The sequence below is a fragment of the Oryzias melastigma genome, linkage group LG17 (genome assembly GCF_002922805.2).
Source record: "Oryzias melastigma strain HK-1 linkage group LG17, ASM292280v2, whole genome shotgun sequence".
In the NCBI taxonomy this organism is placed as follows: domain Eukaryota; kingdom Metazoa; phylum Chordata; class Actinopteri; order Beloniformes; family Adrianichthyidae; genus Oryzias; species Oryzias melastigma.
Window position 1 is genome coordinate 7,013,141 of NC_050528.1, and position 13,549 is coordinate 7,026,689.

At 35.5% G+C, this 13,549-nt stretch overlaps 2 protein-coding genes across 4 annotated transcripts in view; one reads left to right on the forward strand and one right to left on the reverse strand.

Moving 5' to 3' along the window:
• Positions 1-1,955: 1,955 nt before the first annotated feature.
• Positions 1,956-9,480, reverse strand: wrnip1 (WRN helicase interacting protein 1). 2 transcript variants are annotated; one of them, XM_024274341.2, is made up of 7 exons: positions 8,681-9,470; positions 6,305-6,499; positions 4,921-5,159; positions 4,583-4,791; positions 2,885-3,040; positions 2,735-2,814; positions 1,956-2,661 (listed from the first exon to the last, which is right to left on the reverse strand). In XM_024274341.2, exons 1-7 carry the CDS (start codon positions 9,329-9,331, stop codon positions 2,380-2,382), a joined length of 1,812 nt encoding a protein of 603 aa, XP_024130109.1. In that variant the 5' UTR covers positions 9,332-9,470; the 3' UTR covers positions 1,956-2,379. The 2 variants fall into 2 exon arrangements, with proteins under 2 accessions (XP_024130109.1, XP_024130112.1); XM_024274344.2 differs by having other exon boundaries at positions 2,517-2,661; positions 2,889-3,040; positions 8,681-9,480.
• Positions 9,481-11,260: 1,780 nt separating this feature from the next.
• Positions 11,261-13,549, forward strand: part of mylk4a (myosin light chain kinase family, member 4a) — a 30,282-nt gene continuing 27,993 nt past the window's right edge. For both annotated transcript variants that reach the window (XM_036216442.1, XM_024273914.2), the window contains exon 1: positions 11,261-11,550. In XM_036216442.1, coding sequence (XP_036072335.1) covers positions 11,401-11,550 — 150 coding nt within the window. In that variant the 5' untranslated portion in view covers positions 11,261-11,400. The remainder of the gene's footprint in view (positions 11,551-13,549) is intronic.

Genomic DNA, 13,549 nt, shown 5'->3' on the forward strand with positions numbered 1-13,549 from the left:
CAGCTATGGGAGACCAGAGAGACTGAATTCTTTCCAAATTACTTGAACTTTTAGCTGATGTTTTTTCCAAACTGATATGATTAAAAACGGATAAACATTTGTTGAACACACCAAAGCTAAATATAACTTTTAACATTACTATGAATAAAAACAGGCAGGAAAATTATTCCATAATAAATAAAATGAAACTTTAAATAACGTTCAATATAAAATATTAGCCTAATTCTAAAACAACCTAAAAAAACTTAGCAAGAAAAGCCTAAATTAGCCAAAACAGCTAGCATGTAGCTGAAATATTAGCTAAACTCCAAAATAGTCTAAAAATCTTATGCCAATAGGTCCAAAAACCTCAAAGAATGCCCATTTTTAAAACTTTAAAATCATAACTTTTTAACATAATTATGAATAATAAAAAGGCAGGAATATTATTACAGAATAAATCAATTTAAACCTTAAATAACTTCCAATATTTTACGCTCCATAAAAATATATTTTGTCAAAATTATACAAGTTAGATATAAGCGCAAGACTGCCTTTGATTTGATCCATTAAATGGTCACATAGGTGCTCGTCATATCCAGGGCTTTGTAATATTGATAAAGCTGTAGGAAAATCCATCTGTATGCTGATGATACAATATTTTACATATACAGTTCCTCCCTCAATTCAGCTCTTTCTGCTCTACAAACTAGCTTTAATAATGTCCAAAGTGACTTTTGATTTATTAGTATTTCTAAATACTCCACAAGTGAAGCTAACAGTTTACTTTTCTACAAGAATCTTCCAGAAACAGACTATTGTTCAAAGAAAAGGTTTTCTTTTGACTGATGAGATTAAATTTGTTACCAGTATAAACAAAATTAATATTTGTACTAAATTAATGTACCAGGATGTTTTTATAGTTCAATTAATTAAAATTACAGTAACTTCATGAAGAACAGAAGCCTTTAAAGACCAACTTTGTTTTTAACATTCATTCATTTCCACAAGAATAATACTTTAAAACAACACAAGGCATCTTTTGCTGAGGAAATTAAAAGGGAGCAGTATGAAGAAAACCTGTTTTTCTGCCCCTTTTATGTGCAATACATACAAAAAACAACCAAAAAAAGTACATCTACAACCAACTACACACCGCTTGAATTGAAATACATCTTTCTTTAACTTTTGTTCTGAATTTTGGCAGAAAAAAGCCTTTTAAGTTATACTTTCTTTTTGTGAACATATTTTGTATGTTATGAGGCAGACAGCTTTGTGCATTAACTTTAAGATACTTAGATTAACTAAATCATTACAATTTTAACATTTTTAATTTACTGAATACTGAATTAGAAGGATCATTGTAGTTACTTGCAGAATTGATTCTCACTGCCTTATGCTGTAGAATGAAAACTGGATCGACACATTTCTTACATGCGTTTCTCCAAATATCACTGCAATAATTCACATGAGGAACAATCAGTCAGTTATATAACAAATAGGGCGATTAATGTCCAACGATGTGATGAACTGCAGTTGTTTTTGCCAAAACATGGTGTTTTTCTAATTATTAAAGACAAATAAATATAAAAAATGAAGCAGTTTTGAATTTCTGAGTATTTCTTTATTGATATCATTGTGAATTAGGAGTAGAAATTTTATTTTGAAAGGCGTATGTTCCATAGAAGATCCTCTGTGTGGGTTAAAAGCTCTTTGCTCTGCTCTATTCTGATATATCCACTTGTAAAAAAATAGATTTTTTTCCCCTGTCTGAGCTAGAATCTGACTCAAAACTGTACGGTTAGAAAGCTTTGATACTGCTCGCCATTTTTGTAGCGCTGCTAATGTTAGGAGGTTGGGGGTGTAAGCTAGCAGAAGTGTGCAGCAATGGGGAGGGGAAGTGGGGCGGGCTTGCTCTGCGTCAACGGTAACACACTCACCTTTGTGGAAAATCGTCCTAGAAAATTTTTTTTACATTTTGGCTAAAAACTCCATAGTAAAATGATTACAGGGAATCCTGTGAAAATAGATTTTAAAACGTTCCACATCCTTCACTGTTTTACAGGATGTAGAAAATCCCTTTGGAATTTTTTATGCTTTTTTCCCCTTAAAAAGTAAGATTTAATCTTGTGCCATAAATTGAAAATAAAGCAGATTTCAGAACCAATCAAGTAAACAATCAATAAATTATAAATTATATTCGTGAAAGGTAAAAAATAACTATTTATAGAATTAGGACAGAACATTTTAATCTGGAGAAACAGTTGAGAGGACAAAGTTCTTCAATACAAACGGTTTTAGATGTGAAATTGTGACGTTAACGTGAACTTCAGTGGCTGTAAATGTGTAAGTATTTATGAAGAACTAAAGGCACTTTTCCTTCAGCATCCTGGTTCATGTTTATGGATCGGAGGGTTTCCAGGAGAAGAAGTCGACTCCCCGGAGCTCCTCGGGTAAGTACTCCTGCTCCACCGGAGCGCTGAACGCTGGGTTGTACTTGTAGCCCTTAGCGTAGCCCAGCTGTTTCATCAGTTTGGTGGGGGCATTGCGGAGGTGCAGGGGGACGGAGGGAAGGGGCCCCTTGTGGGTCCTCAAACACGTTTTTACGTTATTATAAGCTTTGTAGATCTCCACAGACTTGGGTGCTCGTGTTAGGTAGATCACACACTGAGCTAAGATCACCTGAAACCACAGAACCGTTTTCGTCACTAGAGAACAACAGAACATTCAAATCTGATTGGTCAGGAGCGCCCACCTCACATTCAGGCATCCCAATGAAGTGACAGGCTTGGAAGGCGGACACGGCTTGAGTGAGGGCGGAGGGATCTGCCAAACCTGAGGGGAGTAAAGATCATTTAATCCCAGAGAGGTGACAGCTCTGACGATAACATGGGGTTTAACCGACCCACGTCTTCGCTGGCGAAGCGCACGAGTCTGCGAGCCACATAGAGGGGGTCCTCGCCGCCCTCCAGCATGCGGCCCAACCAGTAGAGGGAGGCGTTCTCGTGGGAGCCCCTCATGGACTTATGTAGGGCGGAGATACAGTTGTAATGTTCCTCGCCTTCCAGTAAAACACAAAACAGGAAATCAAGTCGTCAAACTGAAGACATCAACACTTAGAGTCATTTTCTCACTGACCCAGGAGGAGCTTCAAAATCTTATTTCCCCTTTAGAAAGATTATCATTGTCTCGTATTTATGTTATTGTTACTTTTATTAAAAAATATCAATAAACTATTGTTTTTTGGTGCAAAAAACATGAGAAAATTCAATGATTTTTATTCTTAAGTTTTACAGAAGTTCCTATGACTTCATTTTAAAATAACTCAGATCATCTTTTGACCTTTTTTCAAAGCCTTTCCAGAGATCTTTTAATTATAATTATGCTGTTTTCAGCCAACATAAAAAAACAGTGTGGTTTTCTAGGACATAGTTTCCGCAGAGCGGCAGTAATTCATAAGAAATGTACTTCTGAGATGTGAGTGGGAGTGCTGGTCTGGAGCAAGCCCGCCCCCACTTCCCCTTCACACTGCTGAAGTATTTTCTGTTACAAACTGTTTCTCAAACTGTTTTTTTCATCTGTTCACCACAATTTAAAAATAATAATGAAAAGAAATACTCAAAAATAAAATTTTGAGCTCAATTTTCTCAAAATATTTCCTCCATTATCATAAAAATCACACAAGAACATGTAGGAAACACATTTTTTTTTTTTTTGGAGTAGGCCTATTTTTCTTTTTTACTAAGAGAAAAGAGACTTAACTATTTAACACCCGACGTTCTTAGAATTACCGTCACTCAGTAACTGTCTACGCTCTTAATGTTAGGGGTGTGTATTAGCAAGAATTTGGCGATACGATACGTATCGCGATATATCCTGAAACAGTACGAGAGACAATATTTTCCTTTTTTCTTTTGTTTTGTTTAATTGTGACTTAGAAAAACGACTAGTGCTGAGTTATTAACAATCATTTCCAGAACCGATTCAATTCGATTCACCAGAGTCTGGATCGATTCAATGCTGATTTTTTTTTTCGATTCTTTGATCCACTCAATTTAATTCAATTTTGAGTTTACACATTTAGACACATTTGTCTAGAAATTCATTAATAAGTTATAAATATGTTTTATTAATCTGATACAGTTGACATACTGTCAAATAATAATAGATTGTTAATATCATACAGCGTTACATGGATTCTCAAACAGAGAAGCTCCTACAATTGTTCTGCCCACTAGGTGGCGATCACGCTACAGCATCACCACCTTATCCCAGAAGAAGAAGAAAGTATGAGTAAAAAATTGTGCTTTAGACCACAAATGGTTACTTTAACAAATATTTTCTTAAAAAAGTTGAGAAAATTAAAACCTGTGAGTTTATAAAGATGTTCATTTAGTCAACAATATATGATTTTGTCAACCGAGCGTTAGCATTAGCCGCCCTATGGGAAATCCCATTATATGTTAGCATCAAGCTAGGTTACTTTAGCATTCTACATTAGATCGGGAGTTACAGCAGTTCGAAGTGTTATTTCGTGTCACCGGCGACAACTCCGATGTTAAAGGGTTAATAAACGCAGACCAACGAGCAGATCGGAGCTCACCAGCTTTATCGTAGAGAATATGGGACCTCTGGAGACCCTCCTTGATGTGTTCCTCTGTGACTAGAACCTCTTGAGGAGAAGCGCGTTGTTGTTGTAAACTCATCTGAGCCTGTACAGCCAGCTGCAGACTGTTCAGCCCTATTCTAGCATCACCATCGCAGAGGAAGGCGATGGTGTCCAGAGCTTTTTGTTCAATGTACACTTGTGGCCTGAAACAAAATAATAACCAAGTAGTTTTCTTACAGATGTAAGTTTAATAAAGCAATAAAATAAAGAGATCAGAAAATTCTCTTTATTAGAACACTGTAATCACGCAGCATGAGCAGAGTGGTGCTTACTCGGATCCGTTCGTCTGGTCTCGATTCTTTACGATTTTGAAATCTTGCCCTCGAATCTTGATCCCCAGCATGGCGATCGCCCTGTTCAGGATGGAGCTCATGGCCTCCACGGACAGCTTCTCCAGAACCAACACTCTGCACCTGCTCAGCAGCGCTGCGTTCACCTGGAAGGACGGGTTTTCTGTAGTTGCTCCGATGAGAGTAACCGTCCCACACTCCACATGGGGAAGGAATGTGTCCTGCAGGATGAACATGAAGCAGCATCAGCCATCTTCAGCATCGAAGAGGCTATTCTGCTCGTTTTGACAAGTGCTCACATAAACGATTATTTTATCTGTCCAATAATTACTTTTTTCCTTAATCAACTAATCGGGTCATGCACAAACTGGATGTGAAGCACACATCTAAACCATCATTAACTTTAAAGTAACTAAAAACTAGATATATAGCATTACCTGCGATAATGATAATGAGAATGCTGTAAGCTGAATTTGAAAATGCTCGTGCTGATAGCAGAAGATGCTGAAATAGATAGCTGAAATCAGTGAAGCTAATAGCTTAAATCGCCAAAGCTGATAGCCAGGTCAAATATTAGCTGAATACAAAATTAGTCTAAAAAACTGAAAAATTCATAAATTAGCCAAAATAGCTAGCATGTAGTTGAAAAGTTAGCTAAATTCCAAATTAGCCAAAAAACAGAAGAATTCCTAAATTAGCCAACAACAGCTAGCATGTAGCTGACATATTAGCTAAATTCCAAATTAGGCTTAAAAAAACATCTAAATTGGCTAAAATAGCTAGCATGTAGATTAAATATTAGCGAAACTTCAAATTAGCCACAAAACGAAAACTGAAAAAGGCCTAAATTAGCCAAATTAGCTAGCATATTGCTGAAATATTAGCTAAACTCCAAAATAGCCTAAAAAAATGAAAAAAATCCCAAATTAGCCAAAAATAGCTAGCATGTAGCTGAAAGATTAGCTAAACTCCAAAATAGCCTAAAAAAATGAAAAAAAAAAAAAATCCTAAATTAGCCAAAGTAGCTAGCATGCAGCTGAAAAATTAGCTAAACTCCAAATTTGTCTAAAAAAATGAAAAATCCCTAAATTAGTCAAAACAGCTAGCATGTAGTTTAAATGTTTGATAAACTCCAAATTAGCCTAAAAACCTTTGTAAATGCCAAAATAGTCCAAAAAGCTAGCAGAATGCCATTATAACTTTCAACTTTACTACACTCCGACTCCATATAATAAAAAGTAACGACTAATCAACTATTAAATTAATCATCAACTATTTTAATAGTTGATTAGTCGACTAATCGTGGCAGCCCTATTGTTTTCACAAATTTAATAAAGTTTAACCTTTTCATCGCTCAGTATTTCACCTGCTGGGACTTGTTAAAGCGATGAATTTCATCAATGAAGAGGATGGTCTTCCTCTTGCAGAGGCGGAGCTCGTTCTGGGCCTGTTTGATCACCTCCCGCACTTCGCTGGTGGACGTACTGGTGGCCGACAGAGTGACAAAACGAGCCGTTCCTTTCTTCTTACTGGCACTGGCAATTATGTGGGCTAAAGTGGTCTGAAAGAACAAAACAGACATCGAGTGTTGATGCTGGACATTGTGAGAGAATGCGATGAATAGCAATAAATTAGTTTTTCTTTTACAGATGTAACTGAGATTTTAAAGCTATAGCATAACGCAGAGGTTCTAATCAAAGACAAATAAATAAAATCAAATTATGAGCTCAATCAACCACCTTATATTGGCATGGGGGCTGTTGGAGCCTATCCCTAAAAGCATAAACTGATTAGGACCTGCCACGATTAGTCGACGACTAATCGACTATTAAATAGTCGATAGTCAACTAATTGATGAATAATCGACTGTTAAATAGTCGATGACTAATTTAATAGTCGATTAGTCGTTACTTTATATTATATGGAGTCAGAGTGTAGTACAGTTGAAAGTTGGCATTATGCTAGCTTTTTGGACTATTTGGGGATTTATTAAGTTTTTTTTGTTTAGCTAGTATTTCAGCTACATGCTAGCTGTTTTGGCTAATTTAGACCTTTTCCCGTTTTTTTGGCTAATTTGGAGTTTAGCCAATATTTTAGCAATATGCTAGCTAATTTGGCTAATTTAGGCCTTTTTCAGTTTTCGTTTTGTGGCTAATTTGAAGTTTCGCTAATATTTCATCTACATGCTAGCTATTTTAGCCAATTTAGATGTTTTTTTTTAAAGCCTAATTTTGAATTTAGCTAATATGTCAGCTACATGTGTGTGAATGAGAGGAACCAGAGTGGAAGAGTGAGGTTACAGGGAGAAGAGATAAAGAAGGGGGAGGAGTTTAAGTATTTAGGGTCAACAGTACAGAGTAATGGAGAGTGTGGAAAAGAAGTGAAGAGGAGAGTGCAAGCAGGTTGGAATGGGTGGAGAAAAGTGTCAGGTGTGATGTGTGACAGAAGAGTTTCAGCACAAATGAAAGGAAAGGTGTACAAGACTGTGGTGAGACCAGCCATGTTGTTTGGACTAGAAACAGTGGGACTGAAGAAAAGACAGGAAGCAGAGCTGGAGGTAGCAGAGATGAAGATGCTGAGGTTCTCTTTGGGAGTGACCAGGATGGATAGGATCAGGAATGAATACATCAGAGGGACAGCACATGTTAGAGGTTTTGGAGATAAAGTCAGAGAGGCCAGACTGAGATGGTTTGGACATGTTCAGAGGAGAGACAGTGAATATATTGGTAGAAGGATGCTGAGTCTAGATCTGCCAGGAAAGAGGTCTAGAGGAAGACCAAAGAGGAGGTTTATGGATGCAGTGAATGAAGACATGAAGGTGGCTGGTGTTAGAGTGGAGGATGCTGAAGACAGGCTTAGATGGAGGAAACTGATTCGCTGTGGCGACCCCTGAAGGGAAAAGCCCAAAGGAAAAGAAGAAGTCAGCTACATGCTAGCTATTGTTGGCTAATTTAGGCCTTTTCTAGTTTTTTAGGCTATTTTAGAGTTTAGCTAATATTTCAGCTGCATGCTAGCTGTTTTAGCTAATTTTAGCTTTTTTCAGTTTTTTAGGCTAATTTGGCATTTAGCTAATATTTTAGCTTGCTATCAGCTTCAGCTTTTTCAGCTATTAGCTCCTGCTATAAACTTCAGCGTTTTTAGCCATCAGTTTCAGCGGTTTTAGCTATCAGCACTAGCATTTTCAGCCGCCAAATTCACCTTACAACATTCACACTAGCATAATTGCTGTTAATGCTATTTATCCAGTTTTTAGTTAGTTTAAAGATAATGATAGTTAGGATGTGTGTTTTACATTCAGTTTGTGCATGACCCGATTAGTCTAATCACAAAAAATACTATGAAAATAATTGTTTGTGGCAGCACTAAAATTGAATGTACAGCTCTTGCAGGTTCATTGCAAACCCCTAACAAAACCCCCTTGACGGGATTTGAACCTTCAACTTAAATCTTAAAATGATAGAAAAAAATGTTTAGATTTAAAAATGATGAAGTTAGTGGTTTTGAACTAAAAAAGGACATATTATACACGTGACACATTTATACGTAACTAAACTACATTTTTATTGCTTTACAAAATTAAACTTAAACATTTAAAAGTTTAATACATTTTATTTTAATATATATATATATTTATGACAAGGGTGGAAAAATTGAAGTTGATATTTTCGAGCTTCCCTGAACGCCACATCAGTCCCAAACAGAAGTGACTAGTCTGTGTGACTGAAATGATTGTCGCTGTCACCTTCCCGCATCCCGGTGGACCCCACAGGATGACCGACGGGATCTCCTGCGACTCCAGGAGTGAGCGGATGAGGGTTTGCTGGCCTACAGCTTTACTCTGACCGAAGTACTCCTCCAGGGTGTTCGGTCTCAGCGCCTCCGCCAGAGGCTTGCTCGATGCGAACATCGCCCGGGTTAGCAGCGGCTCCTTCGGGGCTCTAGAAACCCCAGCATCCGGCTGCTGGCTCTGCGGAGTCTCTGACGTCTCCCTCAGCGGACGCTTCAGCCCCCTGCTGAAAGGAGAAGCGGTGGGACTTTTTTGTTGACTGGGAACCCTTTCACTCTGTTCTCCAGCGGATAGTTTCCCCTTATTGGTCTGAAACAGAGAAAACATCCCGGAGGAAGACGACTGCGAGTCCGCCATGGAGGAGGAGGAGGAGCGGGGTGTGTTGACAGGGTCCGCTCCGGTGCGGCATTTCTTGGCGTCGGGAGGTCCGCTCTCGACCGTTGAGGACGGGGTTCCGTCAGACGCGCCCTCCAGCAGACACACGTCCAGATGCCCGTTAATGTCCTCGTTTGTGAAGTCTCTAAAACAAACTGGGCACCGCACTGAGTCCTCAGCCGCCATGTTGATTCCCGCGAAGTTTGACCCGAGGTCACGTGACCAAAACATAGATGACGTAGACGTTTCCGTTTGGAGATTTTTTTTAAATAAATCTTTATTTATAATTCTATTCAGACCAAAAACGAGTTCCTAAATAAAGATCACGCCAGAATGCTGATGCCGGCTTAGAAATGCTTTATAAATGTATTATGTAGTTCAAAATTAAAATTTTAATTATTACATTATGAAATAAATGTGTTTTCACTTCATATTGCATCAAATTTCCTTTTAAAATTTTATTATAAAAATAATAGGAAATAGGTCAAATGTGCAGAAGCTAAAACCCACTTTTATATATCCCAGAACTAATTAGAATTAGAATTTTTTTAATAGTTGAGTGCAAATAAGAGTAGAAATGTTTGCTGAATTATAGAAAGTTTAAATATTCTTGATAAAAATGTATAGCTCTATAAGAGCTCACTGTATTTTTTTACATTTAATTTTTAAAATAAAAATGCGGCCTAATATAATAGTAACTAAACTGCAAATGAGCTGAATGTCTGGATTGTAGATTGTTAAAAACAATTATACAATGCAAATTTAAGCTTATAAAGACACACTGATAAACAAAAAGAAAATGCCAATAATGCAAGTTTTAGGTTTAGAGTAAAACCACTCTTAAAAGGAAATGAACATTAAAAACATTTCAATTTAGTTTGAAGTCAAATAAATGTTTTAATTACAAGAAAAATTATTTCTTGTAAAATTTTCAAGATTTCCCTGACCTCTAACACTCCAAAAATTAAATTAAATTGTAATTTTTATTCAGTAAATCATAGTTCCTGTTGAATCTTAGACTCCCGTACTACAGCCAGTAGATCCATCTGAAGCTTTCCGCTCTTCTTCTTGTTTTTGGCAAAGCTGCTGGTGAAAACTTTCTGAGCACGCAGAACATGAATATGAGTGCTCATCGCACAAGATAATTCAAAGACACCATCAAACATTTCACATCGCAGGGGATTTAGAGCCTGCAAAAGATTAAACCATCAAACTTGGAATCTTTCAGATTTACTTGATGCTTATTTTGATGATCTCCAACAAAATGTTTAAGGAATTTATTTAAAAAAAATCAAGATTTTTTTTTAACAATTTAAATGTTTTATATACAGGTACATACTTTTTTTTTATTAGGGCTGGGAAAAAAAATTAACTAATTAATCACAAACCTGAGAAACAATTAATCGCGATTAACTTTTTTGTTGTTGTTGCAGTATTTGCCGAGCACTTATTATCTGTGATAAATCACAAAAAGAAATCACACACAAAACTGTAAAGTTAGATCATTTATTTATTTATATTTAAGTCTGTCAACCGATTAAAAATTAAACATTGTGATTAATCACTATTAATCACAATGTTTTCCCAGAGAAATGTTATCACAATATGGCGCTTTTGAACAAAAACAGGCAACAGATAATTTTTTTCCCCTTATTTTTTGTAAAAAAAAAAGGATCTAAACCAAAAAAACAAGATTAAAGTACTAAAAACTGATTGAATATTTATTTATTTTGTAAGTGACCATGGAAAAAGTGGGATAATACCTGAACAAGTGTTTCAACGTAACCCTGAATTGGTGAGGCAAAGCGAAAAATTGCTGCTAATTAATACGCGTTAATAGATATTAATGAGTTAATTCCTTTTTAATTAATCACGTGCGTTAACGAATTAATGTTCACAGCCTTACTTTTTATACATATACTTGTTTCTCTGTCTCAAAAATGCTTTTTTTCTGTGTCACAGATTCATTCTACTTCAGTGTTGGGATTAAAATAGTTTCATAAAGTTGACTTTGGAGCTCAAAAGAGAATAAAATGAAAAACTTTTCATTAAACTGGAACGTGCTCGTGTCTTTTTTGCCACCTGCCATGCTTCTGTCACGAGGTCAGACTGTCCGTCCTTCAACAGCTCAACACGAGCGGAGCGGTGGACTGAATCGATAGGAGCGGCGGGGGATTGTGTGGTGTTTGTGTTTGGGCTGTTCTTACTGCATCCAGACGTGGAGGTGCTTCCTTCTAATCTCCGAGGGGCCCTTCCTGCAGTTAAAAATAGGTTCCTCAAGGCGAAGCTGGCGGGGAAGGATGGGGAGTAAAGCGAAAGCCGAAGGGAGTTTGGTCCCAGTGGGAGACGTTCGGCTCGTCAGCACCATGTGTCTGGTTGTTTCCTTCGTCTGGAACAGGCTGTGCACGTTACTGTTCTCCAGGAGGAAGCACAGAGTCTCTGCTCTTCAGGTACTTGTGTTGTTTTTAAATGTTGATGAGCTAAAGAAGATGTTTTCTTTAAAGACATCAGATTTCTTACTGTCTGTTGTGTATAAGCAGATTTCTCTGATGATCCTTTACTCAATCAAATTCTCCAGGAACCAATCCGTGCTGATGGAGGTTCAGGAAGACATTTTTGGCTCATTCTTTCAATATTTAATGTTTACACCACATTAATTATCATCTGTAAATGCTTATTGCACTCTGTTGGGGCTGTTACAAAGACACAGCGTTTGTAAAACTACGTTGTAAAATTTTAACCGCGTTATTTTTGGTTATTTAGCCTGTTTTAGGAGAAAAAAAAATCATTTTTCAAAAGTATTTTTCACCTTTTAATTCACGTATTTAACTAAATATTTTGTTAGCAAGCCAAATATTAGTGAAATATTTATTTCATAATAATGAATTTAGTTTAAAACCTAAATATTGAATTTTATAAACTTAAACATTTAGTTTGCAAAAAGTTTGGAAAATAAAAATTGAATTTAGCTCCAAACTAAATATTTAGCCTAGAGCTAAATATTTACTCAAAAAGTTGAAAATTCACTTTGGAAAATAAATCAACTAAATATTTAATTAGCAAGCCAAATATTTAATAAAAAAAACATTTAGTTCAAAAATAAAATGTTGAATTTTATAAACTTAAACATTTAGTTTGCAAAATAAAAATGTAATTTAGAAACTAAACATTTATCCCCAAACTAAATATTTAATTAGAGTTAAATATTTAATTAAAAGGTTGAATTTTCAGTTTGGAGAATAAATAAAGTAAATATTTAGTTAGCAAGCTAAAAATTTAATTTTGAAAATAAATATTTATTTTACAATAATATATTCAGATTTCAAAGTTAATTTTGTAAACTTCAACATTTAGTTTGCAAATTAAACATTTAGATCTGATCAAAATATTTATTTTTCAAGCAGTTTGTAAAATAAATATTTAATTTAGAAACTAAACATTTAGCTCCAAACTAAATATTTAGCTTAGAGCTAAATATTTACCTAAAAAATTAAATATTCAGTTTGGCAAATAAATATTCAGATCCAGAGTTAATTTCAGGTTTAGAGCTAAACATTTACTTAAAGTAAATATTTTATTTTATGGAGTTTTTTTTTAATAAATGTAACATTTATTGATCAACATGAATTAAAAGTTGAATTTTTTTCTCCTAAAACAGGCTAAATGCTTTTAGAATTTATTACGTAGCGTTATAAACCTTTACTTATACAAAGTAATATTATTAGATCATGAGATCTGGATCTTTTTTTAAAGAAACATCTCCTGAAAGACTGAAACTTCTGTCATATCTGATATTGTAACCAGAATGTATTATCCCATATGTGAAGATAATCTTGATCTTAAAAAGAAAGTCTAAGTAAATGAGAAAATGTGACCAAAAAAAGGGAATAAATTAATTATATAGAGACTTCCTGCAAACATGCACAGAAAACATGACAGAATTTAAAGCAGAAACACAAAAAATAATTAAAAATAAAACAGGAACAACACATTTTTGTAGTTCTTTTTTGGATTTTGAAAGTTAGTTCCATATTTTATTTAACTTTTATTTATCCAGATAATACAGGTGCAAAGAAAAGAGGTCAAAAAAAGCTCCACTTTAATTATGCTATGATTGAAATGTAAATGTTGAACATAAGCTGCTGCATAGTGACAACATTCATATAAACCAAAGATTATATGCTATTTAGTCAACTCTCTATGTAAATTTTTATTGCAGGTATCAATAAGAAAGTAATTGAATGTTTATTTTCACCAACCTAGATGAGGTAAAACCTAACGCTTTTAGCATAAAAGGGGATTTTTTTCCTATTAAGCATGATTTATGATAGATTTTTGTTCATCAAAGTTGCTTTGAGGAAGTTTTAGCATTGATGTGCAGAACAGGCACGTGCAGAGGGGGGGGCGCTGGGTGCTCGGGCACCTGCCTCTTTGCCCCTTGATGCCCAA

Bases quoted from the DNA above. Each gene is read 5' to 3' on its own strand.
- wrnip1 (XM_024274341.2), bottom strand. From the start codon at position 9,331: ATGTTTTGGTCACGTGACCTCGGGTCAAACTTCGCGGGAATCAACATG. The intron at 6,500-8,680 runs GTGACAGCGACA...TTGTTCTTTCAG, and splicing joins GTCCACCGGGATGCGGGAAG to ACCACTTTAGCCCACATAAT. The intron at 3,041-4,582 runs GTGAGCTCCGAT...TTTTACTGGAAG, and splicing joins TATTCTCTACGATAAAGCTG to GCGAGGAACATTACAACTGT.